We start from the raw sequence: 27,466 nt of genomic DNA on the forward strand, positions 1-27,466 counted from the left end.
GATGGCCGCGTCCCTTGTCGAGACGAAGTAGGTTCATTTCACAGTCGAATTTCGGCACGGTTTGCTTGATCTGTGTTGGTTAATAGAAATTTTTGTGTGTGGGGCGTTTGCTCAGTTGGTAGAGTGCTTGCCTCGCATGCAAGAGGCTCGAGTTTCGAATCCTGGGTTCGGATGGGTCTAACTGATGACCCAAATGAGGGCGAAACTCGAGTCTTGGACTTCCGGTTCGTTGACTGTCATGGCTCTTGTGGGCTGTGACGTTGTTTGCTGCAGAATTTATTATATATATATATATATATATATATATATATATATATATATATATGTTGTGTCTGCACAAATAATTAACAAGAACACGAAAGTAAAGGTATACAATAATATATTAGGAAGAAAAGTTATATACATATTTACATGTCTTCAGATATACTTCAGTTGGAGATATTCCGGCAGGTGGTGTGTTGCATGTCTTACTGGAGGCAGCATAGGCGTCTTGCCTATTTGACAGTCGTTGCCAGACTCTCCCGGTATTGGTGATTGATACCTTTATATATCTCACTCACCCACCTATGTTAATTAGTGGGCGTCTCCACAGCACCCCCCTCCCAAGATTTGAAGTTGTGTAGATTTCAACATCTTTTCCTCTTGGGGTTCATTATCATTGGGTCTGTAACCTTTCTTTTCCTTCCCGATCTTCTCGGTTCGGGCATGGTTTGTGGTGGTTCAATATCAAACGCTTCGTATAGTATATCAATTGGATCTTCATTTTCATCAGGTTTGTCATGTTCGATCTCGCTCACCCGCCTATGTTAATTAGTAGCCGTCTCCACAACAATATATATATATATATATATATATATATATATATATATATTAATCCCACAGCCAAACAACGTCACAGCTTAGAAGAGCCATGATAGCCAATAAATCGGAAGTCCAAGACTAGAGTTTCACACTTATTTGGACTCATCAGTTAGATATATCCGAACTCAGGATTCGAAACCTGAGCCTCTTGCATATAAGAACAAAACCGTCACACACACAAGAAAGTTTATTAGCTAACACAGATCAAGCAAACCATGGCGAAATCCAACTTTGGAATGGACCTATTTCATCTCGAACAAGGGATGTGGTCATCCAACCAAGCTATAACCCAAGCTGATGTCTCACAAGTAGGAATTAATTTACGCATGGGTGAATAGGTACTTGCTAGGACGATATCATCCAACAAGCTAACCGACCGAGAAATAGAATTTTCAGAATGTGAGAAATTATATAATTTTTTTCCACAGCCAAACAACTAATTTGGCTGTGGAAAAAAATTATATAATTTCTCACATTCTGAAAATGATATGTGTGCGTGTATGTGTGTGTGTGTGTGCGTGCGTGCGTGTGTGTATGTGTGAGTGTGTGTGAGTAAAAAGAGAAAAGGTATAAATGAACAAACAAAAAGTTATGTGTTCATCAACGTTTCGTCTTTATTGTAAAACTTCTGAATGAATGAAATTCAGATATAGTTTCAAATATTGTACTGGTTTAATATTTTCTTAATTTCATTCATCTATAAGAAGTCTTACATAAAGACGAAACGTTGATGAACACAGAATTTGGTTTGTTCCTTTTTTATGTCTCTATATTGTCGGAATATTATTTCCATTATTCTCATTATATTATATATATATATATATATATATATATATAGTCTTTGAAGTTTTTAACCTTCAAAACTATACAAAAAAATACTTTTAATCATTCGTTAGAAAACCATCTAGTCAGTAAGTCATTTAATCACCTGCAATCACTGCATCAACTCGCTCTCGAATTTACTGTAATACCAATAATTTATTTTTCAAGGGATCATCAGTTGTTTACCATGAAACACTGTTTCGGGAATTTAAAAACAAAACAGTATATTACATCATGGTTCCCCAGCAGTGTTGATCAAACACCACCACCCTTAATCTTAGGAAGAAGACATGTTTCAAACATTTGATCCAATTTCCTATTCTTAATTGCAATTATTAACCTTTTCATACTATAAAAATGAATTCCTTACCTGTGCGATTCATCAATTTCCACATTTAAAATGGATACATTTTTTAATTTTTTTTAATTTATCAGTCTTGTATTTATAAGATTAGGATTAATCCATTTAACTACTTATCACCCCCACTATGATTAGTATTTAGTATATTTACATTCTTATTTATTTAAAATTAGATATATTAAGGTTAAAAATATTTTTACATATATACATTTTTTTTTTTTTTTAATATATAAATTTATTATATGTAATTATAAATACATTTTATACATTGCTAATATAGTTTTGGATTTCCTTTATTAATATTAATATATTGATTCCAGTAAAGCAACTGGCCCTGACGGTATTCCAATTATAGTACTCAAAAAACTTCAACCTGAACTAGCGCTCATACTTACAAAACTGTTTAAACGTTGTCTTAAGGAGAATAGTTTCCCATCTCCCTGGAAAATTTCATCAGTATGCCCTGTATTTAAGAATTCAGGTGATCGCTCATCCCCCTCTCAGTACAGGCCAATAAGTCTCCTGTGCGTCATGAGTAAGTTGTTGGAATCTGTGTTAAATACAGAAGTAATCAACCATCTCAACAAAAATAACCTTCTTAGTGACACTCAATATGGTTTCCGTTCTGCTAGATCTACAGCAGATGTGCTTACAGTTATATCTCATAGGATTAGCAAATCTCTCGACGGAGGCCACCTTTCTAGGGCAATTGCTCTTGACATATCTAAAGCCTTTGATAGGGTATATCATAAAGGTTTACTTCATAAGATCTCTAGCTATGGTATAGCTGGAAATGTCTTCTCAATTATTAAATCATTTCTTTCTGATAGGTTCTTAAGAGTAGTAGTTGAGGGGCAAAAATCAGAAGCTCACAGTATTAATGCCGGTGTCCCTCAGAGGTCCATCCTGGGCCCAACTCGTTTTCTGATCTACATTAATGATCTTCCAAATCACATCCTTATATCATTTGTAGACATTTATGCTGACGACACTACCATTTATGGTAGCACATCTAAGACCGTAAACGACCGAGTTCTCTCTGATTCTCTCTCCTCTGATCTTGAGCATGTAGTACAATGGGGAAAGGAGTGGCTGGTTACTTTTAATGCATCTAAAACCAAGCTTCTCTCTTTACATCATCAACATTCTGATCCACATCTGACATCAATTAAAATGAATGGCTCTCGTCTTGAGGAGGCCTCAAGTTTTGACAAGCTTCTGGGCTTGACCTTTACTCCTGATCTTAAATGGAACACGTACATCAAATCTGTTGCCAAGGCCGCTGGAAAAATGGTGGGATCTTTCTATCGATCCGGTATATATCTCACTGCTGATGCTATTCTCTATCTATATAAGAGCCAGGTACGTCCAAGGATGGAATATTGTTGCCACATCTGGGCAGGAGCTGCTAGAAAGGACTTGTCCTGCCTTGATAGAGTTCAAAATATACTTTGTAGCCTCGTAGGATATGTCCTTTTCTCTTCCTTGCAACCTCTATCTCACAGAAGAGATGTTGCGAGTTTGTCTCTGATGTATCGTTATTTTCATGGAAGGTGTTCAACTGAGCTTCAATCTATGGTCCCCCCTCGCCAAACTTTCACAAGAAACACTCGTCTAGCTGTACACACCATCAATAATTCCCCCCACTCTTTATCTGTGCCTAAACCTAAACGTAGATTCCATGAACAAAGCTTCTTTCTTAGAACTGCACGCCTGTTGAATTGTCTTCTGTTTTCCTGCTTTCCGGCTGACTACCATATGGTTGTGTTCAAGTCTAACGTAAATAAGTTCTTAATGAGCCGTTCTATATAAGTTATCAAATTTACCAAATTTTCATTACTAATGATTGCTATATTGTCCAATGTCTACTGTACACTCTTTAACCCTTATCCTTGAGTGGCCTCTTGGCCTTGATAAGTGGTGATGCCTATGTAAAAAAAAAAAAATAAATATAGTCTGGTTTATCTTAAACGATTCAAAAGCATCAGGATAACGAACAAATGCTTAATTTAACTGTTTAAATATTTTATTTTTATCCCCACCTTGTTTTATCATCCTTATTACTAAACTAGGAACTGGTTGTATAAAATCTGTTAATTTTAAAGTAACGCGAGCTATTCTCAAAAACTCTGACATAATGGTTCCATAAAACATAAAAACAGGGCAGGTACTATCTTTATGGGGCATACGTACTATTTTAAAGGGGAAAGCGTTTCTTTTATCAAATATTTTATAAAGAAAAATCCCATCCTCAATTTTTATATCTAAATCCAGAAATGTAGCCTGTTGTCCTCTATGTTCACAATTCAATTTTAATTCGTTTGGATATATAAGATGTTTATTTATTTCGAATTCATCATTATCGTTTATACATATAAGGTCATCTATAAATCTCCTACACCCATGAAAGTTATATGTTTTAGATATATCTGTTTTTAATAGTGATGACACATATATATATATATACTCGAGTCTATGTAAATACAAATTTGCCCGAAATGGAGCAGGATCCAATCCCATTGGATATATATATATATATATATATATATATATATATATATATATATATATATATATATATATATATATAAAAATAAAAATAAAAATAAAATAAAAAATATAACACGGAAATTACATAATTGTCGATGCAATAATTTATTTCAACCTTATGGTATTTTCAAGCATCTAAATCAGACAATTACATTTTTGATACTGAAAAAAAAGAAGTAATTGTCTGATTTAGATGCTTGAAAATACCATAAGGTTGAAATAAATTATTGCATCGACAATTATGTAATTTCCGTGTTATATTTTTATGTTATTGCTCTGTTTACCACATTGAGCTCTCATACCCGGATTTCCTCCTGGAATTATTCCATTATAACACTATATAGTTTATATTTGCTTTTGTTTAGTAAAATTTTCTTATCTACTGCTTGATATATATATATATATATATATATATATATATATATATATATATATATATCAAGCAGTAGATAAGAAAATTTTACTAAACAAAAGCAAATATAAACTTCAATCTAATATAAATATAAATATTTAAATATTAATCGCAACCAAATAAAAAAGTTCAATACGATGACAATAGGAAGTAGAGCTTGATAAATGAAAACCGTAAAATAAAATTTCCATGTAAAATTTATTTTAAACAGAATACCTCAAACAAAGATCATAAATTCTTATTCCACGGATTTTCAAAGAATGCAAGATTCTTCTCTTCAAAGGAAAGAGATATGTTAGCAAATTTATAACAAAGCTAAAAATTTTGCTGGTTTTGACATTGTATGAAACTGCATTGTATGATGGTGGTCATAAAATACAAATAAAATATTTGTAGACTGTTTATAAAAACTTGGTTTCTTTATCCGCACCTAGATGAACTTCCTAGACTCCCCCTAACACTCACAACCACCTAATGTTTTTTAAACCTCAAACCTTAACTACTGTCGATCTCCACCCCCTTCTTTTTTCTTTCTTTTCCACATTTTTCAGTCTTTCGCTTTTTTTTCGTATTCCTTCGAATATAATTTTTCCAAATCATAATAACCATTTCTGTAAAGTATGACGAGGTTACTGGATCGCTAATACAATTCGGTAACCGAAACATGTGTAACTAAACAGATAAAACGGTAATAAAAAATATAACATATCTTTGCTCGACAATAGTATTGAGCAATTTCTTCAGCTTTTTACTAATTACCATTTTTGCTATATATATATATATATATATATATATATATATATATATATATATATATATGGAAATCCCATCAATCTCAATTTACAATGATCAAGTTTGGTAATATTCCAATCTGATGTAATTAAAATTAATCATCTGAATCAGTTGAAAAAAAATTAGATCCATCTTCGCATTCTTTGGAATTCCGCGGAATAAGGATTTGTTAATTATCATTCTGTTGAAAAATAAATTTCACATGCAATTTTTTGTTTACAGTTTTTATTTATGCTCCTTTACACACACACACGCACACACACACACACACACACGCACACACACGCGCACACACACGTGCACACACACACACGCATGCACACACACGCACACACGCGCGCACGCACACACACACATACACGCACGCACACGCACGCACACACACACACACACACACATATTTAGTAAAAAAAATTAATAATTGTGAATCATAAATTCGTTTCAAAAGGAAAAACAAACAAAATCAACTTGAGTGTACGAATTGGCAAAAATTATTGAAAATAATTGACAAAAGGTTTCGTCTTAGAACATAATCTCCTCATCAGCAAAAGTAGAGGGGGGGTTTAAGACACCAAAATAAAACTAGCATTTTTTGTCGTAAGGCAGATATTTCTTATTGAGCTCTATTATAAAATTTGTTTTAAGTTCAGTCAGTATATCTTTGGGCTGCTGTATCTTGTCTCCGAATGTTTCAATGTTTCCCAAATCTCAGTACCCCTTATGTCATATCTCGAGTCTGTACACTGAAAATTGAATAGGCAAATAAACACACACACACACATACACACAATCATACACATACATACTGTTAGATTTTTAGTAAAAAAAAATGTAATTAATTATTCTTTTATATGTTGTTCGAAATCGAGAGAGAATAGGAGTTTGTTTGTTTTTGTTTTATTTTCATCAATTGTACTGTCGTCTGCGCTCAGTCAAAAAAAAACAAAACAAAAACAAGAAAATAATCACAACGAGAGAGGATATGAAGAGATATATAGAGAGTGGTCAAAAAAAAAGAAAGAATAGCTAATGAGCGCTGACAGTAGAAGAGAAAGAAAGAAAAAAAAAAAAAAGAAATCAGCTAGCGAATGCTGGCAGGCTGTATAGAGAGGTGGAGGTGAAAATATATATATAGAGAGATGGGGGCGCTTTAACCTGCGCGCTTACAAAGGACACAAGAGACAGTCTGCTCCTCGCTGCTGAGGGAAGCAGCCGACAACGGCGACACTGGGAACAGATATAAGATTAGCAGTAATACTGCAGTGGATAAAAGTCGAGGAGGTGCACTTAATAAATATTGGAAAAGGAGTCTATTTGATATATTTGGAGCCAGTTTTTTTTTTAAGGAAATCGGATAAGAAGAAGAAGAACGAAGGAAATCGGATAAGAAGAAGAAGAAATAAAGTCGCTAAGACAGTGAATGAAGCAAAATCTCTCTCTCTCTATCTCTTTCCCTTACTCTCTCTCTCTCTCTCTCTTTGTTTGAACTGAGCAGACGACAATAACCAGTATGAAAATGTCGTATTGAGATCGGGCATTTTTCTTGAACATTCTCTTTCATGCATTACTTCTTTAAATTATCAAAATAATTGCATTTTTATTTATGTTTGTGTTGTTATAAATAAATTTACATTCATAATTCCCATCGGCCTTTTGTTTGTTATTTCAGTTGTGTTTTTCTGTCATGTTCTACCGTTGTCTCTGAAGAATTTGGATAATCCCTTCCCGTATTTATTTATTTACGTTTTAATCCCGGAAGAAAAAAAAATTATTTTTTTATTATCGTTGCGATCATATCTCTACAGTTCCCCGTGGAGATAGCCGAGTCGTAACAATACACACACTCACACACATACATACACACAACTTTTATAGATATATAGATATCCTGAGTTTATATAAAAAGTATATATTTTAAAGATGTATATCCATTATAATATCGTCCAAACTGTTTTAAATAACAAGCTCAATGAAGTGGTGTTTCCGAATTCAGTGCCAATATACTGATCAAAGTGAAGAATCAATTCACAATCATAATTTTTGGTTATTTTTTATTTCTTATTTCGTCGAATGTTTACATTTTTTTTTTCTTTACTGTCTCATATGTTTTTCATTGCTCGTAATGAAAAACATTGTCTTTAGTCGAGTTGGCTACTCATTAGAGACAATAAACTATCAGTGTTGCAAATATATTGTGCTTATAAATGTTTAAAAATTCTATAAAAATTTACCTGCATTTTCCATCCAAGAAAGTGACTGGGCAATATCCCATCAGTGCCATTTCCATATCATCCAATGAAGATGAGAGCCGTTTTGGTAGTAGATGAGGCGGAGGCAATGTACGAGGAGCATTTGGCGGAACAAACTTCTCAGGTTCGTCGAGGAATAACTGTAAGTTTTCTTTGCTGGCCATTTTGTAATAATACCCTTACAGAATAGAGAAAAGAAATCATTCCAAAAAGAAAATTCATAAATAGACCACTTAAACCAACAGCCGACACAGCAGCAGCAATTCTTCCCCCTGTGTCAAAACATCGCTCATGAAATATAAGGAAAAATCATTTAAAAGAAAAGAGTACTTTTAACATAAAAAAAAATTGTTAACATAAAAATATTTGCTTTGTTTTTTTTTAATAAAGGACTCAACACTTACCAAGGCCCAGGGCCACTCGAGAATAAGGGTTAATGGGTGTGTGTTAGTCATTGGGACAATATCGTAGTAATTGTTAGTAGTGGAAATTTGGTAAATTAGATTACTTCATCAATAATTTGTTTACATTGGACTTGAAGACAACCATATTATAGTCAGCTGGAAAGCAGGTAACCGGAAGAGAGTTCCACAGGTGTGCAGTTCTAAGAAAGAAGCTTTGTTCATGGAATCTACGTTTAGGTTTAGGCATAGATAAAGAGTGGGGCAAATTATTGATAGTGTTTTCAGCTAGACGGGTGTTTTTCATAAAAGTCAGGCAAGGGGGACCATAGATTGGAGTTCAGACGAGCACTTGCCATGAAAATAATGATAAAGTAGAGACAGGCTCGCAACATCTCTCCTGTGGGAAAGAGGTTGCAAGGAAGAGAAAAGGGCGTCACCTTCTAGGCTCCGAAGCCGATTTTGAACTCTGTCAAGGCTGGATCAAGGGCGTACCAATGAACTCGTGCCCAGATGTGGCAACAATGCTCCATTTTATTAGAATTGCATCGGATGATTTGCAAGCAAAAAAATGAAACATTGTTTGCTTTTATTATTTATCGATTATTTCTTGCATTTCGAACGCAAGAAAACAAAGGTTTACAAATTGGTCTGCCTGCCATGAGACTGAAGACTGCGAATCGGTCATGGGTTGCATGAGACAGTTGTTAATGTTGCTTCACAAGGGAAGAGAGAACAAAAAACATTGTTATCACACACGGCAGCCACGTTCCAAACAATATCATCCATGCGACCTGACACGATCCTAAACAACTTCGTCAATTCGAACCCGAACACCTCCAATGATTCAACATGACACTATCCCAAACAATTCTGTTGATTCGAACCCGAACACCTCTGGCGATTCAACATGATACAGTTCCAATCAACTCCGTCAATTTGAACCCGAACACCTCTGATGATTTAACACTACATGATCCAGAACAACTCTGTTGCTTTGAACCCAAACATCTCCGATAATTCAACATGACACGTTACCAAAGCAGTTATTCTCTGAATGACTCTGGGATCATTTTTTTTCTAGACCTTGGATGAACTCATTTTATATATGTGTGCGTATGTCATTATCTTCACTCGATTACATAATGAAAAATTATTAACTGACAAATGTTTTATTGTTTTTTGTTATGATAAGGTGCAGCAAACTAAGTATTATGGTATCCATTCGATGAAGTTAGGAATTAATACAGATTAATCAGCACAATATCACTTTACTCTATAAATATGGTGGCTTTTGTTAAGAGTCTCACTTCTTTGTTAACAAATCCATTCAGCAGAAGTGACGTCACACAAATTTTAAGGTATGGATGACCAACACTGTATATAATAGATTCATATCAATATCGAAAACTAATCTAAGCAAAATGTTTGTCCGTGTGAGTCACTCATTTCAGTCAAGTTAGAAAGTTAAGAATAATTAGTAAAGAGATCATTAGTCTCTCTCTGCTGAGTCATTTCTTTCCAAATAAAATCTTGAAACTCTCAGCGAACGTCTCCTTTTGTCATCTTTCTCAGAAAGTGGATAAGAGACGCACGTATAATATACCTCACACGTACATATAGAACATTTAATTATCAAAAATATTACATAGTATAGTGGCAGGACTGCTGCTGATATGTGGTGGCTCTGGGCATCCAAATTAGGGCTCGTCCAATCATATTCAAACTACCTTTCACTTAGAACCATGACTTATACTTGAGTATCTGGAGCATACAATCAAGTAATGGGCATTTCCAGACTTCTGCACGCCACTACTACCACTACTACCACTACTACTACTACTACTACTACTATAACTACTACTAGCTAACATAATTTTAGTAAGCAATTCATTCTAAAATATTTTCCAAATAAAAAAAATAACTTTTGAAAGTTTGAAATAACGCGTTATTAGTTTGGGGACTCACCTCTGAATTCCGCGACTAAATCCATCGAAGAGTCCGCAGAACAGTCAACCAGCTCATCATTCAAGTTTAAACTGACCGGGCAGAATTGATCGAAATCGCCTAAATGGTCGATAAAATCTTTATGTGTCACGCACATTCCGCGGAGAGAAGCAGCTTTATCTGGAAAAGTGAAATTGAGATTTTTTCGTAAATATTTTATTCAACAGATGACAAAAACTAACAACAGTGGCAAAATGAAAATATGTACTGACACACACACACACACACACACACACATATATATATATATATATATATATATATAGCTACTTCATTTACTCACATAAATTTAATATACGAAAGTATAGATTTATGCGTAAACTTTAAGTATTTACTTCAAAAGTGCTCAATACGTAGGTAGAGCTAGTTAGTAATTTATAAAATATATATGGCGATTAAGCTACACTGAATATTCTGCGTTTCATCCACTATAGGATTCGTCAGACTTATGCGCGAATTCTGTAGTTGCTTCTTGTTTTTATATATGTTGAGGATTTTTAGTTAGCCAATCAGCTTTCTAGTATCCACCGCGCCCTTCCTATCAGCCAATGGGCATGCATTTTATCGAACAAAGGATCTGTTTTAGAACTAGGTTAGTGGTTTAAGGTAGACGTTTTCCTTTTCTTTTTTTTTTATATATAAATATACCTATGTGTACACACATACATGCACATATATATATATATATATATATATATATATATATATACATATATGTGTGATCGTTTATGTATATTCCTGTTTATTTAATTTATTTATTTGTTTGTTTTCTATTGTTATTATTAGTTTTAAAGCTATTTTGTATCGCTATCCTAGAGTAAGTTTTATTTTGTGAACACAGTTGTTTGCTATTTCTCGTCTACAGTTTAATAGATTTTGGGGTTCTTTAAAGTACAGGATAGCAAATTTTTCATGGAGGCATAATTTACATGAGTCGTCTAAATGTCAGCACGTTGTAGCTTAAATAAAAACACCGTATAAAAACAACACTAGCGAATAAATACTGGGAACTCAAAGAAAGCGGACATTCGCCGGTAGTCGAATGGAAAATAATGAGACAAGCTACCAATCCAAATTTATTGCTCGACTAAATACTCCAAAAAACAATTTCTGAAGTCCTTATTCCATGGAGTTTCAAAGAATGCTATTCATCAGACAAGTATCGAAAATTGAGAAAGATCCAATCTTAAAAATAGTTTTTCCCTTATAGATAAAAAAGAATAATTTTTAAAGGGGAATGTTTTACCTTACACCGGCCGGTGTAGCATATATTATTCCCTGCAAAAATTCCTGTTCATCTATAAGAGATGAAAGACTATGTTTAAGATCGTCAAGTCCAAATATCAACTGACGTGATATTGGAAACAAATGCAGACGGAATTTGATAAACGACATTATCATTATTATTATTTTATATTATTTTATTTTATTTTTTTTTAGTCCTCCAGGAACATTATTCCTCGTAATATATAATAATCAATAGAGGATTGATTGTATAATAATAAATACGCAATTTGTATGAATTAAAATATCATGTTTAAGCATATTGTACGACCGGGAAAAGGCCGGGCGGCAGGCTAATGTGTGCGAGCAACGCCGGGTTGAAATGCTAGCATATCTACAAAAGTGAAAGTGTCTGTCTGTCTGTCTGTGTCTGTGTGTGTACATTTCCCTACGCAATAACTCTGTCAATTTTCAGTCTACAGACTCGAAATTTGATATACAGCGTACTGAGATTTGGGAAAATCGATGTGATTGGTTTTCGGCCAGAAATTTGGCTGTTAAGGGGTCAAAGTTCAACGATTTGACCTTTGAGAACTCTACCAAACTCCTCCGACAATTTGGGGTCTAAACACTTGAAATTTTAGATATAGGTTTCTTGACCATGGATCTAACTTAATAACTCCATTTGAGCCCAAAACAATAAACGTTAAGGGGTCATAATAGGGGTCAAAGTTAAAAACAATTGACGTTTTTTGTTTGTTTTTTTTGCTCAACATACACCTCCAAACATCCGAGTAACGCCGGGTACCCATGCTAGTATATATAGATATATTCCGATAAATTTGTTTTTTGTGTATCCATATTCATATTAAAAACCCTTTTTTTCTTTTAAAAGAAAATACAACTTTGTCATATATAGGTTGTGAAATGGCATTCATCTGCAAAAGATCTAGCGAATTTGCATATTCTTTTAAACATTCATTTTAATTAATTCCCTTATTAGTCTTTTCAGTTTTTTTTTTTTTTTTTTTTTTTTTTTTTTTTTTTACACAGTGATCACCACTTATCAAGGCCCGGAAGCCACTCAGGGATAAGGGTTATTGCAAGTACATTAAGTTAGTGAGGAGATTTGCTGAAGTGTTTACTTAAGGGGGCGGTTCATTAGGAATTTGTTAACATTGGACTTGAAGACATCCAAGTTGTAGTCCGGAGGGAAGCAGGCAGACGGAACAGAGTTCCACAGGCGTGCAGTTCTAAGAAAGAAGCTTTGTTCATGGAATCCGCGTTTTGATTTAGGCACAGATATAGAGTGGGGGAAATTTTTCACAGTGGATTCAGCTAGACGGGTGTTTCTCGTGAAAGATTGGCGAAGGGGGACCAGAGATTGGATTTCAGACGAGCATCTGCCATGGAAATAACGATAAAACAAGGACAGGCTCGCAACGTCTCTTCTGTGGGAGAGAGGTTGCAGGGTAGAGAAAAGGGCATCCCCCACTAAGCCACGAAGTCTATTTTGTACTCTGTCAAGGCAGGATAGGCTGTTTTTATCAGCTCCTGCCCAGATATGGCAGCAGTATTCCATCCTTGGACGTACTTGGCTTTTATATAGATAGAGAATTGCATCAGTAGTGAGATATCTTTTTGAGCGGTAGAAGGATCCCACCATCTTTCCAGCGACCTTGGCAACAGACTTGATGTACGTGTTCCATTTCAGATCAGGAGTAAAGGTCAAACCCAGAAGCTTGTCAAAACACGGAGCCTCACCCAGACGAGAGCCATCCATCACAATTGATGCCAGATGGGGATCAGAACGTTGATGATGTAAGGATAGGAGTTTGGTTTTGGATGCATTAAAGGTAACCAGCCACATCTTCCCCCACTGAACCACGCGCTCGAGATCAGAGGAGAGAGAATCAGAGAGAACTTTGTCATTTACAGCTTTTGATGTGTTGCCGTAGATGGTTGTGTCATCAGCATAGATGTCAACGAATGATTTAAGTATGTGTTTAGGGAGGTCATTGATGTAGATCAGGAAGAGAGTTGGGCCCAGGATTGACCCCTGGGGGACTCCAGCATTTATATTGCAGGCCTCCGATTTTTGTCCATCGACCACTACTCTTATGAGCCTATCGGAGAGAAATGATTTAATGATTGAGAAAACATTTCCCGTTATACCGTAGCTGGAAATCTTGTGAAGTAGACCCTTATGCCATACCTTGTCAAAGGCCTTTGATATGTCAAGAGCAATTGCCCTAGAAAGAAAGCCTTTGTCAAGAGATTCACTTATCCTGTGGGAAATAACTGTCAGCACATCTGCGGTAGATCTTGCAGAGCGGAAACCATATTGTGTGTCACTAAGAAGGTTATTCCTGCTGAGGTGGTTGACTATTTCTCTATTTAATATGGATTCCAGCAACTTACTCATAACACACAGGAGACTTATAGGTCTGTATTGAGAGGGAGATGACTTATCACCTGAATTCTTAAATATAGGGCAAACTGAAGACGTCTTCCAGGGAGTCGGAAAGCACTTCTCCTTAAGGCAGCGCTTAAATAGTTTCGTAAGTATGGGAGCAAGTTCTGTTTGAAGATTTTTTAACACTATAATTGGGATGCCATCAGGGCCAGTTGCTTTACTGGAATCTAGGTTCTTTATTAGCTTGGCGACCTCATGCACGGATATTTGTATGCTACCCAGCTTGTTCTGTGTTATAGGAGGAAATATGGGGAGTTGATGGCCTTCGTCGCATAGGGTAGAATTAGCTGCAAAGTTCTTTGCAAATAGTTTGGCCTTGTCTGACGCTGACGAGATGACCTCTGGTTCATTGATAATGGTTGGTATAGAACGCACACTTCTGTTCAGGATCCTATTTGTTATTTGCCAAAACTGGTGGGATCCAAGCCACTGATCAGCTACCTTGGATTTAACAGACTGGGCATATAGCTCTCTTGCATTTTTTATTACTCTTTTACAGTGGTTGCTGGCAGACCTGAAAGCAGCTTTAGTTTCAGTGCATCTATTACGTTGGTAGCTATGGAAAAAGTGATTTCTGTGCGCGATAGCAGCAGCACATTCTGGGGAGAACCATGGCTGGCTGTTAGGTTTTTGTTGAAATTTTTTGGATGGTATGAATTGGTCTATGCCTACAATTAACCATTCGGTCAGATCTGATACTATAGAGGACACATCCTTTTTAAACATGGAGTGCAGAGGTAAATCAGATATGAATGTACGGAAGCTATCCCAGTCAGCCATAGAGTATCGGTATACAGTACGGTGGAGGGGTACGTCTGGGGGCTTCTTACATTTCGTTTTTATCTTAACTGATACGACGGAGTGGTCGGAGGATCCTAGAGGAGAATGAACGGAACATGAACATAGCTCAGGGGAAGTTGATAGAAAAAGGTCTAAGAGGCTTGCATATTGACCGGGTGTATCGGGGACACGGGTGGGTTCGCGAACAATCTGAGTGAGGTCATAAGCAATGGCAAAATCATGACAAAACCTTCCCTCATCGTCTGTCTTATTTGAATGGGTCAGCCATTCCACGTCATGGACGTTGAAATCACCACATATGTGGATGTTAGCCGAGGGATGTGAAGACAGTATGTGGTCAATTTTCTCAGATATGCTCTTAAAGATAGTAACTCCGCTGTTGTGGGGCCTATAGAGGGCAAATATAAATGCAGTGGTGTTAGCAAGTGCAACCCTGAAGCACATATAGGGTAAATTAGGATCTTCTCTAGAGATATCCCTGCCACACGGGAAGCCATCCTTAATGTAGGCACATATTCCATGCCCATGGCGATCTTGGGGGTCAGATTTAGCTGTTAAATTTGAGTATCCGTTAACTATGAACTCGTCTAGGGTAGTGGTCGGTCCTATTCCAGTTTCACTTAGAAATAATATGTCCGGTTTCGTCTCCTGTAATTGGGTTTCAACCTCTGGAAGGTTGGAACGTAGACCCCTGATGTTGGAGAAGGAGACCTGGTAGTAGGGGTCTACGTTGAAAGATGGGGTTCTAGGTTTAATCGAGTTTTTATTCTGGATATATTTCATGTTGAGGTTTGGGGATTTGTGGAATAGGTCGGCATACTTGGTTAGAGCAGTACAGAGAGGGAAAGTAAGAGAGAAAAAGACAGGAAAGTTTTTTTTTTTTTTGTAGCACACAAAAAGGTAAAGCCGTAACAATTACCCACTAGTATGGCATCAGAGGCCCCACCAGAGACTACTGCATGGTCCAGATCCACTCACGAAATGGCAATACAGCAGTCCCAGTACTTTGCGCCTGCTGATAGGACAGCCTCCTTAGTGGTTAATCCAAGGTTTGGGTCCCTGACTATCAGGCGGATAACGTCAGCCCAGACAAACGTTTACCTCCAGCACCCTTACTAGTGACATGGCCACAAGGACAGACAGAGACAGAAAAATTTCCGACATCTCAGACTACTGGTAACCAAGTACTACCGACCTTTAAGCAGCTTTTTCTTCACCCTTTGTCAGAAAAATCACTCATTGAATGAGGACTGAATGACAAAATAGATGAAGCGAGAGTTACTGGAGCTGCCGATAACACATCCACTGTATTATCTACTCTCCATTAGTTAACTATTACGTGTAATTATATTCATGCAGATATTCTACATGATTTATTCTTGTGTAATATTTGCGTGAAAAGGTTATAGTAAACACAAACCTCTTTCTATATATATTTGTGTATGCGTATATATATATTTGTTTAAAAACTTTGGTCTACCAAACTCCTCTGTCAGTTTTTTGGTTTACAGACACGAAACTTAATAAATAGTGTATTAGAACTCATGCAGGACTTTATATCTGTGTTTTAGCAGGGGAAAATCGGTGAAAAAGTGTGAAAGTTTAAAAAATGGAATTTGCCAGTAAAGGTCGAACGACGGCATTACGAATATGCATGCGTAATGTAATGGGAATTGGTTCATGTTTTAATTTTTAGCCTTGCAGCAAACATGTCTTCATAGTATCAACGTTAAATCATGAGCTAAACGTTTTGGTTTCAATTCTCGGTGGTGGTGGTGGATAAGTCATTTTTTTTTTTTTTTTAACCTTTTAAATCATTACTGGGTTTGTATTACTGTACACATAGATTCGAAAAAGTTGTCAAAAAACAAATATAGAACAAATAAATGTTATCAAAGGCAAGATAAGTTACTTTTCTACCTAACTGGATATAATTCACGTGTTTTTATTCAGTGTAACATGTTTATTCAGCTCGAAAAACATGCAATGTTTACCGATGTATTGGAAAATTCAAAATGGCAGCCGACTGTCTCTCGGAGAGGGTACGTTTGGGAAAAGGTATTATAAATAATAAACTAGACAAAATACTGTTAGAAAACAACCGAATACATGTCAACTTATGTCACGGTAACATATATTGAGCGAATTTCTAACAGTATTTTGTCTAGTTTATTATTTATAACACCTTTTCCCAAACGTACCCTCTCCGAGAGACAGTCGGCTGCCATTTTGAATTTTCCAATACATCGGTAAACATTGCATGTTTTTCGAGCTGAATAAACATGTTACACTGAATAAAAACACGTGAATTATATCCAGTTAGGTAGAAAAGTAACTTATCTTGCCTTTGATAACATTTATTTGTTCTATATTTGTTTTTTGACAACTTTTTCGAATCTATGTGTACAGTAATACAAACCCTCATTACTATATGTTGAGTCCAATATAATATAATAATGAATACGAAATCTGCATTAATCAAAATATCATATTTAAGCGTATTTTATGACCTGCCCGTGCCGGGCAGCCTACTAGTGTGTGTGTGTGTGTGTGTATACCACGCACACACACACACACACATATATATATACATATATAGGTGAAGGCATAGGTGTTTAGTATCGATCAAGTGGAGTATTATTTAACCAGCAACGGTTCAAGGCCAAAACCAAGGCTTCTGTGCAGACTGTTCTTGACCTCCTTTATGCTGATGACAGTGCTCTTGTCACCCATAGTCTTGATGACATGCAGAACATCCTCAATAGCTTTTCTAGTGCATGTAAGGCTTTCGGTCTTAAAATTAGCATAAAAAAGACTGAAATTATTCACCAGCCAAAACCAAACGCTACGTCCTCTTCACAACCAGTGGTATATGTTGATGGTGAAGCTTTGAAAACAGTATCTTCTTTTACATACCTCGGCTTTTTTTTTTTTTTTTTTTTTTTTTACACGGAGGTCACCACTTATCAAGGCCCGGAAGCCACTCAGGGATAAGGGTTATTGCAAGTACAGTACGTTAGTGTGGAGATTTGATGAAGTGTTTACTTAAGGGGGCGGTTCATTAGGAATTTGTTTACGTTGGACTTGAACACATCCAAGTTGTAGTCAGGTGGGAAGCAGGCAGACGGAACAGAGTTCCACAGGCGTGCAGTTCTAAGAAAGAAACTTTGTTCATGGAATCTACGTTTTGATTTAGGCACAGATAAAGAGGGGGGTAAATTTTTCACAGTGGATTCAGCTAGATGGGTGTTTTTCGTGAAAGATTGGTGAGGGGGACCAGAGATTGGAGTTCAGACGAGCACCTGCCATGGAAATAACGATAAAACAAGGATAGGCTCGCAACGTCTCTTCTGTGGGAGAGAGGTTGCAGGGAAGAGAAAAGGGCATCCCCCACTAAGCCACAAAGTCTATTTTGTACTCTGTCAAGGCAGGATAGGCTGTTTTTAGCAGCTCCTGCCCAGATATGGCAGCAGTATTCCATCCTTGGACGTACTTGGCTTTTATATAGATAGAGAATTGCATCAGTAGTGAGATATCTTCTGGAGCGGTAGAAGGATCCCACCGGTTCTATTGTGTCTGATGATGCTAAATTTGAAAAGGACATCCAATGTAGAATTAATAAAGCTAGTGAGGCATTTGGTAGGTTGCGACACAGACTCTGGAACAGCCACGATGTGTCTCTAAAAGTAAAGGTGGCAGTCTACAAATCTGTTGTTCTGCCTACTGTTCTGTATGGTGCCAAAACATGGACCTTGTACCGCAAGCATATAAATCAGCTTGACTCCTTCTATATGAGATGCCTGCATTTTATTTGCAATGTTGGATGGCAGTGAATTACTGGAGAGATGTGAAATCACTGGTATTGAATCATTTTTGATCAGGATACAAATGCGGTGGTCGGGTCATCTTGTAAGAATGGATGACTCAAAATTTCCTAAGCAACTTTTTATGGGCAACTGACAAATTCTTGCCGTCCAATAGGGCGTCCACTCCTTCGTTACAAAGATAAACTAAAAGACAACCTGAAAGTGGGAAAGTGCAGCAGGGGATCGCAGAGAATGGAGGAAGATGTGTTTCCTGGGGACCAAAGAATTTGAACATAACCGCCTTTGTCATAGGGACGCCCTTTGTGCAAATATGAAGGCAAAACACAAGAAACATCCACCTAAAAATGAATATGTATGCAACTGTGGTTTCAAAGCACGCAGCAAAGCAGGGTTATCTGTTCACTCGAGAAGGCATCTTTGATCGACGAGCATATGAAAGTTCACCATCTGCGGAGGAGTGTGCCGGACGTCTACAGGATTGCGATTATGCATGTGGTGTCACAGAGCTTGGGAGCTGCTGAAGATTGCATACTGAACCCTCATTCATCGTCTTCGATGAGAGAATCCACCATGTATGTATGTATAACCTCGAGTTTTTTTTGGGGGGGTGCTTAAATCATTACAAATTGTTTCAATCGACAGGCCAATAATATAATCCTGCCGATCTCTTCAGATAAGTCAAGTCAAAATAAAAAATTCTTTATTTTGACTTGAATTATCTGAAGAGATCGGCAGGATTATATTAGTCTGTTGATTGAAACAATTTGTAATGATTTAAGCAAAAAAAAGCCCGAGGTTGAAATAGCACCCCCCCCTCCGTTTTTTCCTTATATATATATATATATATATAGTAAGTTATAAAATATATATGGCGATTAGGCTACACAGAATATTAATCGCCATATATATTTTATAACTTACTAACTAGCTCTACCTACGTATTGAGCACTGTTGAAGTAAATACTTAAAGTTTACGCATAAATTTATACTTTCGTATATTTTTTATGTGAGTAAATGAAGTAGTTATATATATATATATATATATATATATATATATATATATGCATTTATACATACATATATATATATATATATATATATATATATATATATATATATATATATATATATATATATACAAAACTTCCCCCCGAATAATAAATTAAGCAAAATAATAAACAGAAACTCTGTAAAACTATCTTTCTCAACGTCCAGCAACTTAACTAACACTATAATCAGCTCCAACAATAGAAAAATCAGCAAAATAAGGAACAATAACGAATTAGCATCAAATGAAAGCATCTTAAACAGAAAATGTAATTGCAGAATACCTAGGAATTGTCCGTTGGATGGAAAATGTCTGACCTCGGAAATAGTGTATAAATGCGAGATAAAAACACATAAAACTAAGAAGATATATCTGGGAGCCACAGGAACAATGTTTAAGGACAGATATAGAAACCACATAGTATCATTTAAAAAGGAACCTGAGATGGAAACTAATAGGGATGGCATTAACGATAGCAGGAGGGTACAAAAATCAGCATTAAAAATAAAAACAAAAAGAGGAATACAACTGCATTAGGTGATTGGCTTAGGGAACTTAATAGAAATAATGAAAATTTTAAATTAAAATGGTCAGTAGTGGACAGGGGGAGGAAGTACAACCCCTGGAAATCAAAAAGGTGCAATCTATGTTTATTGGAAGCCTTCTACATTGTGAATTCCAAAGAGGAAATTTTGAATACAAGACTTGATGCCATACAGGGATGCCTTCATAGAAATAGATTTCTGCTATCACGCCTTAAATGTAATTGAGGTATAACCTTTCACAACAATAAGGATCATCGGATGCCAGGATTAAATTTTAATGTAGAGTTAAATAGCTAGAAATGTTACAATATAAATGAAGGATCCAAATCTAACATGCAAATATAGTTTCCTTTCTTCTTAACTGGGTAAGAAATATACATAAAGTATATAGCTCATCTTAGAATGGGATTTTTTCTCCATAACGGCGAGCATTCTTGTATTCAGTCGTAGCAGTATTTACAGTGAAATAAGTAACACCCACTTCAAATCAATAAAACAACTTAGCAATTAAACTAGTTATTATTAAAAATTAAATTAGCAATTTGGGGGCTGTAAATTTATTCAAATATTAATTCAATTGATTTTGTCATCAGACACCCTAAGTTGGTAGAATCCATGCTGACTTACTTATTCTCCTACTTCACTCCATGGTCTAAATGTTTTTTTACCCATAAATGCAGGAATAGACATCTTCCCATCAGAGTGAAACACACTTGTAGCCATGGGTGGTTTTTCTGTCAGAATAATAATTAGAGAATATATAATATTTTATTTATTCAGACACCCAAGAATACAACGCATGAATTATATGACATGAGCAGCATAAGTGATTAATAACAGATGGGTTAAACCCATGGATAATAAACCAATTCTTTTAGATCAAAAACACAATTTATATACTTAATTTGTTAAATAAGCCATCGTAGCACATTCTGAACCTATCTGGTTAAATTAATTATTAAATCATAGACACCTTCTAGTAATAAATAACCAAAAACATCAAACGGCCTGAATTACCTCCTTTTAACCGTTATAGGAAACAAAAATCGACCCAGTTTCAAACAGAATTAACTAGCAGTACTTAACAACATAATTGAATTATCTCCCTTCATAATTATCCTAAGTAACGATATAAAAACATTTTTCAAGTAGAATAACAATGAGTTTTAAAACATTAAATAATAATAATAAATAGATTAGAACACTTCACCTGAAATGTTGTACAAGGATTTATATATATTTAATACACTCATTTTATTTATTTTCATATTCAATTAAACTTTAAACCTAAAATGGTCTTAAATACAAGTACCAATATAACGATAATCTATAAACATTAATTGCCACTAATACGAAACTAAAACTAACCGTGACGTTTTTGCAAGGTTGTTACGACCATAATATAAATATAGAAACAAAAATTTTTTTTAATTCTTTTTATAAAAAATCAATTATTGGGAAATAAAGGAATAGCAGGATCCAATTTATGAACCCAACGAATGGGATATAAAAATTTTTTTTTAATGGCTTAGGGTTCTCTGTAGAAACTTCCCATGACCATGTTCTTAAATAAGGATACGAAAATTAGGCGATATATTAATATTTAAATGGGCTTTTCCGTAACTACTGCAAAGGTAAATGTTTCTCGCATGCTTTTCCCATTGGGGATTTTCCCCCTTTTTTCTTTCTCTTCAAAAAATGCTCCATTGCCAAAAGTGTGTTTATTCATAAAGTCTGAAGAAATGCTGGTTTTTGAAAATTTTCAAACGATATAATGCTTGAAATTGTCGAACTGGACATTGAAACAATTGTAACGTAAAATGAAATACACTTTTTGTTGCCGTCAACACCTTGTTTTGAAGTCTTGATTTTGCATACACAGTATATAAATGCTCAATTATGAAATGTTATAATTTTGTAGCTTAATCCTTAAGTCAACCATTTTTGGCTTAAAATCCATTGGTATATGAAAATTTACTGAATTACACGAACTCAGTATATTACATGTAAGTCTATATATACATATATATATATATATATATACATATATATATACATATACATATATATATACATATATATATATATATATATATATATATATAAATACATATGCATATATACATACATATATATACATATATATATATATATATATATAAATACATATGCATATATACATACATATATATACATATATATATATATATAAATACATATGAATATATACGGTCGCACATCTAAACAATATGATATAAATGCGGGAGTGCCCCAGGGTTCTATCCTTGGACCTCTATTGTTCCTGATATTCATAAATGACCTCCCCGACAACATTGCCTCTGAGATGGGTATATATGCTGATGACACTACACTCTATGGCAGACACGACAGGAAGACGAATGAACACATTTCTAAAGAAATGGCAGAAACACTAGAGGAAGACCTCCAATCTGTAGTGGAATGGGGACAAAAGTGGTTGGTCGCGTTCAATGCTGCCAAGACTAAACTAGTTTCATTCAATAATTACAAGAAACCCTCTCTACCACCAATAGCAATGGCCAACGACCCTTTATCTGAGAGTCCATCTTTCAAACTCCTTGGCCTAACGTTCACAGGAAACATGAGTTGGAACAATTACATTGAAGGCATTGCCAGGGCCGCTGCAAGAAAGGTAGGCTCTCTCTACCGTGCTAGAAAACTACTAACACCCGAAAGTATCCTGTACCTCTATAAGGCCACCATTCGCCCATGTATGGAGTATTGCTGCCACATCTGGGCTGGTGCATCTGCTACTAGTCTCTCGCTCCTTGACAAGGTTCAAAAGAGAGTTGCAAATCTGATAGGCCCTGAACTGGCATCTAAGCTTCAGCCTCTGTCCCATCGACGAAATGTTGCATCCCTCTGCCTGTTCTACAAGTATTTTAGTGGTGAATGCTCTGATGAACTGCAATCACTTGTGCCCCCACGACGCGAGCACCCTCGACAAACCCGACAGGCTACTAGATCCCACCCCCACACTGTAGAGGTCCCCAGATGTAAAAGATCTTTTTACTCCAATAGTTTCTTCCCCAGAACCGCAAGACTCTGGAATTCCATTCCAGGTCCCTGCTTCCCCAACAGTACTGACGTGCAGAAGTTCAAGTGTAACGTGAACCGACACCTTGCTGCCCAAATCCCTAGTACCCCAGTAGTTGTTGCCCCTGATAGTAGCCCCCTACACCAAAGTGGCAATTTGCCTTGTTTGGGGTGAAAATGTAATAAAAAAAAAAAAAAAAAAAAAAAAAATATATATATATATATATATATATATATATTTATTTATTTATTTCATCAGTGGTGAAAAACCCGAACTAGAGTGCTCAATGTGTAGTCAGAGCTGCATATAGGAAATTTATTGCCATGAGTTCAGAATGAATTTACATATTGTTTCCGCTAGGAAGATATCCTCAAAAGATGAGGAAATATCCGACCAGCTTCGTCAGAATTCATAGATGGACTGAGTTATAATACCAAATAAGAATGGAAAAAATCGTAGCAGATGAAGGGGAGTTTGATAAGGAGGGGGAAGTGAGAGGACGTTGGAATTTAAAGTAGTAGGAGTGTATATAATGAGAGGGAGTTATTATTAAATATTAATTATGTTTTTATGTTTATAGACGTTGTTGTATTTTATAACGGCTTAATTTAAATAGTTTATAGACGCTGTTGTAGTTTATAACGGCTTAAGTTTAAGTAGCAGTTAGCAGTTAATTTAACAGATCACCATGGCAACAGGTTGCAGAGTCAGTATTGGCCGGCGTGGTGTGGTGGGAGGAGGAAAAAACAGGTTGCATACGGGGTTTAAAGTGATTGTGAGAGTGGTAGGCGGGGGGGGGAGATTGAATAATATTTTTTGTTTTTTATTTTTTATTTATTAATTTTTTGAATTGTCGGACGTTGTAGATGAAAGAAAGAAAGAAAGAGAGAAGGGAAAATAGGAGGATAAATTAAGGAATTATACGTTACAGGTTTATTTTGATAATATAAAAATAGGTAAGAATATCAGTAAGTTAACCAAATAATAAATTAATAAAAATAATTAAGGAAATGTTTATGATAAGTAAATAACACACACACACACACATACACACAAATACACACACACGCATACACATGACCGCATACGCACACATACACACATACATCAATGGAGGAAGAGCACATGCATGAGTATATATACATACACAAATACATAAATATAAATATATAGATGAAAGAAAGAAAGAAAGAGAGAAGGGAAAATAGGAGGATAAATTAAGGAATTGTACGTTACAGGTTATAAAAATAGGTAAGAATATCAGTAAGTTAACCAAATAATAAATAAATAAAAATAATTAAGGAAATGTTTATGATAAGTAAATAACACACACACAAATACACACACACGCATACACATAACCGCATATGCACACATACACACATACATCAATGGAGGAAGAGCACATGCATGAGTGTATATACATACACAAATACATAAATATAAATATATAAGCTTCGGGTCAAAAAGATAATAATTAAAGAGAGAATTAGTGAGAGGTAAATACAAAAGAAAAAATATATATGCAGATGGTAAATTAAATAATGTAGATGGTAAATAGATAATTAGTTGTTAACAAGCAAATAATAGACAGAAGAGCAAGTCAGAGGATACCAATTGTGATAAAGACGTAACTAAAACATTAGAAATCAAGACCTAACCATCAAAATAGCCAATAAGAAACTATGAGGCGAGAACTCTGAGTTATTGGCAGATTATAAGGATAAACATATTACTGAAAGTTATGGGTTGTAAATGTGTGGTAGATAAGGCTAAGGGGTCATATATGACTGTATAGTATTCATGTTAAGGGACTGATACTTAAGGGGCTTAGGGGGTAAAGTTAGGAGGGGTTTGGAAGGTATTGTGGGGGGAGGCAAATGTTTGGTGTGAGAAGGAGGCGGTGTAGGGAAGAGAAAGTGGAAGCCGATTTATAGAAAAGTGAGGTGTAAAATTAAAGCCAGTGCTTGTGTGGTGTTATGAGGGGGAAGGAGGGTTAAGATGTGATAAGGATTGGGATTTAGGTTTTAAATAATGAAATGAGGAGTGAGTTAGGCAAAGAAAGATACAGTTAAAAAGTGGTGGGGATAAATAGGTGGGGGTTCTGTGAAGGGGTTCTTTTAGAATGAATGGGGGTATATACAGTTCTGGTTGTTTCTTTTTTTTTTTTTCATTTTTCTTAAACTTTTTCTTCTACAGGGTGGGACATCCAACCAGATGTCTGACATTTACCCCTATTTTAGTGAGTCCAACCAAGAGATTTTTTCAGGATTCTAGCCGCTCTTTTCAGTGCAATCGTTTGTATTTCACTTGCACTTTGTTCACCGGGTATGCTTGCTATGTACTTTTTAAAGTTCTTTTTCATAAGCCTAGTTGCTCCTATAATGACTGGTATAATTGAAACGTCTTTTAATTTCCAATTTCGTTTCATGTTGTAAGTAGGGGTGTGTAATTAAGGATCAAGTGAGTTGTGCGTTTCCTATAATTGGGAAATTACGTTATTGGTATGCAAACGGTATAGTATTATATCTTAGGGGTGGGTTATAGGTATTGCTAAAAGGGTGAGAAGTTACTTAAGAGGTGGGATTTATAATGTTTGCAATTAAGTGAGGTTTCGGTTTTTTTATTTAAAAGTTTGCCTCTATCTCTAAAATTAGTAATCAATAATATTTCAGTTAAGCATAAGTAACATGGGGAGTTTAGTGATTTACAGGTACTAGATCTATTCAGAATTTCCCAGCTAATATATATATATATATATATACATAAATATATATACATATATGTATATATATATATATATATACATAAATATATATACATATATATATATACATATATATATATGTATATATATATATATATATATATATATATATATATATATATATATATATATGCAATCAGGAAGAAAAGGAGATTTCTCATTGCTAGTCGAAACACAAATAAAATTACACCCCAAAAATGTGTATATTTCTACCCATGTTTACCTTGTTTCATATTGGACAAATAATTTTGAATTTCCGAAATGTTGTGGAGGGCAATCGCTTTCACTTCTTCCCAGACGAGCCATTTCGATTGTTTCCCGTTAACCTTCACCAGATTTTGGTGATCCCTTTCATAAACTTCGACCACAGATTTGATTTCTCGTTGAAAAACTTGATACCTCAGGGCTACCACTTGTCCGCTGTCATGTCTCATGTGAGGGCTGGAAGAAAGAAAAGGAAAAAGAAATAAAAAAAATGCAATTTTTGAAAAAGAGATGACGACAATATTTTGTTGTTATTTTTAAAGGTTTTCTCTGTTCCTATTTACTTGCCTCTCCACGAGGGCAGACGTAGACACAAGGTCGTTTTTTTATGTGGGGAAAATCCAGTTCCCCAAAAAAGAGGCACTCTAGGTAGGAACAAAAATAAAAAATTGTCTCAGTCATGAAGGATTTCTCCTCTACTGACCGAGGACAGAAAAGCTGAAGTGTAGCATCAGAACAGATACTACACTGTGATCTTCGCCCGAAGGCGAAGGAGCGATTTTCATGATTATCTTGAAGGTTTTTCTCCGTTATTTAGTTTGTTTGTTTGTTTTTTTTTAGTCAATCCATTACGAATTTTGGAATATATATTCTCAGCAATGTGATGAGTAACATGTGCATGTTATATTTTTGGTGAACTTAGAAATACACACGTGAAATATGACAGTTCAAAATATATTAACAAAAAGCTTTTTGGTATACTTACATATCAAGCAAATGTTAATATCTATACAAATATTACGGAAAATGAACTAGTAGAATTTTTTATGATTTTATTTATTTATTTATTTTATTTTTTTTTTTTTGGAATCCTGATATAATGGAATAACCTAACATCCCTTCATAGATGAAATGAACTATGGATATATTGACCCTCTCACGTGACTGAAGCAGAAGAAAAAAAGACACGAAGAGAATAAGAAAAGATGTCAAGTAACTCTTGTGTTACTTTTACCTAATCTCGAAAGAATTCAAATTATATA

The 27,466-nt window shown here is 35.3% G+C and overlaps 1 protein-coding gene across 2 annotated transcripts in view; it reads right to left on the reverse strand.

Annotated features, from left to right (window-relative positions):
• The window catches only part of LOC145287723 (adenylate kinase 9-like), a 307,372-nt gene that overhangs the window by 17,119 nt on the left and 262,787 nt on the right, over positions 1–27,466 (reverse strand). For both annotated transcript variants that reach the window (XM_080135474.1, XM_080135475.1), the window contains exons 33-35: positions 26,443–26,660; positions 10,417–10,575; positions 8,030–8,225 (exon numbers count right to left, since the gene is read on the reverse strand). In XM_080135474.1, the coding sequence (XP_079991600.1) occupies positions 8,030–8,225; positions 10,417–10,575; positions 26,443–26,660 (573 nt within the window). The remainder of the gene's footprint in view (positions 1–8,029; positions 8,226–10,416; positions 10,576–26,442; positions 26,661–27,466) is intronic.

Source organism: Euprymna scolopes, chromosome 11 (genome assembly GCF_053919585.1).
Source record: "Euprymna scolopes isolate OS-2025 chromosome 11, ASM5391958v1, whole genome shotgun sequence".
Taxonomy (NCBI): domain Eukaryota; kingdom Metazoa; phylum Mollusca; class Cephalopoda; order Sepiida; family Sepiolidae; genus Euprymna; species Euprymna scolopes.